At 43.2% G+C, this 3,965-nt stretch overlaps 1 protein-coding gene across 1 annotated transcript; it reads right to left on the minus strand.

Moving 5' to 3' along the window:
• Positions 1-724: 724 nt before the first annotated feature.
• Positions 725-3,595, minus strand: LOC121323824 (C-X-C motif chemokine 14-like). Its single transcript, XM_041265081.1, has 3 exons — positions 3,444-3,595; positions 1,794-1,907; positions 725-798 (listed from the first exon to the last, which is right to left on the minus strand). The coding sequence occupies exons 1-3, from the start codon at positions 3,578-3,580 to the stop codon at positions 783-785; spliced, it is 267 nt and encodes an 88-aa protein (XP_041121015.1). The 5' UTR covers positions 3,581-3,595; the 3' UTR covers positions 725-782.
• Between the last annotated feature and the right edge of the window lie 370 nt (positions 3,596-3,965).

Genomic DNA, 3,965 nt, shown 5'->3' on the forward strand with positions numbered 1-3,965 from the left:
AAAATAAATAAATACAATTCTAAACTTGTAGACACAGGACAGAAAAAAAAAAAAAAAAGTGTCAACTGAGTTGTCAAAACCAAAGATAAATAAATACTTCACCTTGTAGATGAGAAAAAAACAGCCCCCCCCACACCCCCTTGGGTGGGGGGGGGGGGGGGGGGAGTGGGGGGGGGGGGGGGGGGGTTTTTCGGGGGGGGGGGGGGGGAATAAAAATGTAAAACAAAAAATAAAATCTGTCATCTCAGTTATCATAAAAAAAATGAAAGTTGTAAACGCGGGCACCTTGTTGCACAAGTAATTGCTCAGATGTGGACACAGCAATTTCTCGCAACTGAGTTGCGCAATTTTGGGAGCAATTGGGTTGCGCAGCTGATTGCTGAGGTGTGGACCCGGCTTAACAAGGCCATCTCATCATGCAGCGCGAACATGCTACTGGTCAGATGTTTCTCTGGGACTAGAGAAAAAAGACTAGAGGTGGTACCATCTGTCCCACAGAGACACATCTGCAAAGCAAACATTGATACAGCTGTGCAGTCTCCGCTAGAGCAATTCGCTAGGAAACACCTGCAATCCACCATCTCCCTTACATTTTCACTCTGGCCTTCCTCCAGGGGTGAAATCTAAAGTTACAAAAATAAATACAATTGATCTGCCATCATCTACAATTCCACAAGTAATAGTTGCATTAAAAAGTCTTAAGTTTCTGATTTTTTTTTTGTGCTTTTAAAAGTCTTCGGGGGGCGATGGGGGTGAGGGGTGGTGCTCCATCTTGTACTGATTTAGGATTCGTAAACCCTGCAAAAGAAGAGAAGACATAGCGGTAAGTCTGACACAGTGCCTCAAAGCTTTCTCTTTAGTGCAACATGCTTGAAAGAAACAAAACTAGCAAGAAACTACTGCTGCTCAGTTTAGAGTTACTTAACAGTGCGTGTTCACTAACCAAGAAAAAAAGACACCCACATAGCCCCTTCATAATGAAAAGTAGTTTAATATGATTGTGCATCTCCATGGAACATGGAATGGGGTTTAAAAGCTAGGATATGCAATACTGGCATATTCAAATATCTGAGACTAGTTCAGTGAAAGATGATGTGACTATAGTTAACAAGGATTGTCACAGACTGCTCTCCTGCACATCTCAAAATATCACCACAGTACACAATCTTTCTGAATGGCCAAGGAAACGGAACCCAGCCCGCACTGTACTGGACAGCAGCTCGAAGGTTACAGCGGTTGATTCATTTCATTGTGTAGCTGCAAGGTGGCACAAACACAGGACTGAAGAGGTACTGCTCAGTGGATGCTGTCTGATCACGTATGCATGAGCTCAAGAACCTTCTCCGGTCTGCAGTAATCTTCCACCACCAGCTCATGATCATCATCTACTGCACGTCTGTTTGCTCCACACCGCATTAACCTCCTTGGGTTAAAGTGCAACAAACCAGAGCTATCATCTGGTGCACAAGACGCCCTGTAAAAGCACACGCACTCCCCAGTCAGTTTGTATACGGTCAGTGCTGCAGTGAAGTGGAGACAGACTTAGAACAGAGATAGGGAGAGACTTCTTCACACAGAGTATGGTCTACCTGGTCATGTTGTTCAGGCAGAATCACGTGGATCCTTCAGTTCCCAACTTGAGAAAGTTCTGAGATCAATCAGCTATCGGGAACAGGGCGATCATAGCCTCCACTCGTTTGTAAATTGTGTTACACGCTAGAACCCTGTTCTCGGCTCTGTGATCTTGACAAGGAGTCTACACAATCCCACTGGGCACCATGCCAAGCCTTTACCTGTGCTTGTCCTTCCAGATCGTGTACCATTTCACCAGGTTCTTGGTGCTCTGCAGTCTGGGGTGCAGGCAGTACTCCTGGCCCTTGAAGCGGGACACATTCTCCATAGTGACGCTGCAGAAGCAAGAAAAACAAACACCTTATTACTATGACAATGGATGCACTGCGATCACCAATGGACCACTCGCCTTTCTGGTCCTTTGAGTGGGTTCCACCCTTGGTGATTCCAGAACAGTCAGGGCACACCTTTACAGGCTTAGTTTTTTTCATTAAATTTAGCGCTTAGCCTTATGGTTATCTGACTGGTTCCATTGATGCAGATGAGCAATACTCTTGGGACTACCTTGCTTCACCTTAGGTTAGGAAGCTGAGGATTAGTGTTCAATTATTTGTTAATCATCTGTCAACTGCTCACATCCATCTCAATCAGAACTTGTGCCCATTTCAAATTAACCACCTGGGCTCCATTAGGCACGGAGTAAAATCAGGGACAAGGCTTCCGATAGGAAATGGTTTCACCATGCAAATCTCAAAAAGCGGCCAACACACAGAGTGAGAAACTGTGTTGATTAGAGCCTGTTTTGATTAGAAAGCAAGCTCCTAATGTGAATGGCCAGGCAGATCGCTTGCAAATGAGCTGGCAGCCTTCTAGGTTTGAGCAGCGCAGTCACTCTGCTAGTCCAAACATTAGTGTCTCCTATCTCCTGTCAATCAGTCGACAACTTTCTCTAATTGACACTGGAATGATAATGACTAACTTGATTGTAGCTGCTGCTCGCTGAAGATAATTGTATAAAATTGCCAGGGAATTAAGAGTACCAGCTAATGAAGATAACTAATTGGTTCATAAATCACTGCACATGTGGAATGGAGGGAAAGTGTTTCGCTACTTTATATGGTCGCACATTTGAGGGGAGTCCTTCTGCTGTGAAAGTCAAAAACTTCACTTCCTGGGGTCCTGTTTCCATCTTGTAAGAGATCCAATCAAAAAGACACCGTGTTTATTTATTACCCTGGTCAGTGATGTCATTGAATCAACCCTTCCAGTGTTTGAAATGAAAGATGTATCTTTCGCTAATGCAGTAGGTGAATGTTAACCCTCAGTCACTGTGTTATGCATTAGATCTTTTTACCCTCTGAAATACTGCAAAGCCTGTCTCAAAACCACCATGATGTAGATGAAGCCCTAGAGCAAGGGGGCTTGTTTTGAAAACTCACGGATGTCACTTCTGAAGCCCCTTCTGAGCAGGTGTAATTCCCAGCCGTTTGATATGAGAACCCGAACGTTACCTGAGTGGCTTAGTATCGACGAGGAACTTGATATTGATTGATTGCAACTCGGAGAGGAAGGTGAACAAGAATACGAAAAAATACACCCTGCAAAAATATCTTAACTGCACTCCACAGTGAGAACCAATCCTCACATACTTAATAAAGTACTTGGGTCGTGGGCCCGGTTCTGTGATCTGAGAGCCAGCTCATTCAATACAGTAGTGAATGTGGTACCTGGGATATGAGAGCCAGCAAACTCAACACAGAAAGCAGTACTGGCCGTTAGCTAGGCTGTCAGTGGAACAGTAAAACAGACTCAAGGCCAGATTACTCCTGCCTAGAATGACACCTACAAAGAGGAGGAAGAGCAAGGCTTACAAGATCATCTTCTCATGGCAATAGGGGTGCTTCGGTTTGATCTCCAGCTTCTGCACGTCCTTGAACCGGATCTTGGGCCCCTTCCTTGTGCACTTGCATTTGTAGGCTGCAGCAGAAACAAACAACACAGTTAACATGCAGCTGAAGCAACAATACAGAGGCACAGTTAACATGCAGCATGCGAATGGTCAGAAGATAAGCAGCAGAGAGATGTAGCATTACGCAGCTTTCGATTGAGATAAAACACAATTTCAAATAATTTATACTTCAAGTAGGCTTACACTAAAATCTTCCTGGCTCATGCATGACATTCATCAACCATTTCTATATCTATTAAATGAAGAAAGAACGATAAACTGAAAACCTATATATTATATTATAAGATATATATAATAATCTATATATATATATATATAGTATATTTTGTGTTACTATATTTTATATAGTAATATTTAATATAGTTGACGCCTTTAGATAAAAGAAAAGAAGAATAAACAGGAGTCCCTTTCCAGAACAAAACCA

This window comes from Polyodon spathula, chromosome 12 (genome assembly GCF_017654505.1).
Source record: "Polyodon spathula isolate WHYD16114869_AA chromosome 12, ASM1765450v1, whole genome shotgun sequence".
Classification (NCBI taxonomy): domain Eukaryota; kingdom Metazoa; phylum Chordata; class Actinopteri; order Acipenseriformes; family Polyodontidae; genus Polyodon; species Polyodon spathula.

Coding starts and splice junctions, on each gene's coding strand:
- LOC121323824 (XM_041265081.1), bottom strand. CDS start 3,580: ATGTTAACTGTGTTGTTTGTTTCTGCTGCAGCCTACAAATGCAAGTGC. Junction 1,908..3,443: donor TGCCATGAGAAGATGATCTT/GTAAGCCTTGCT, acceptor TTGCTTCTGCAG/CGTCACTATGGAGAATGTGT.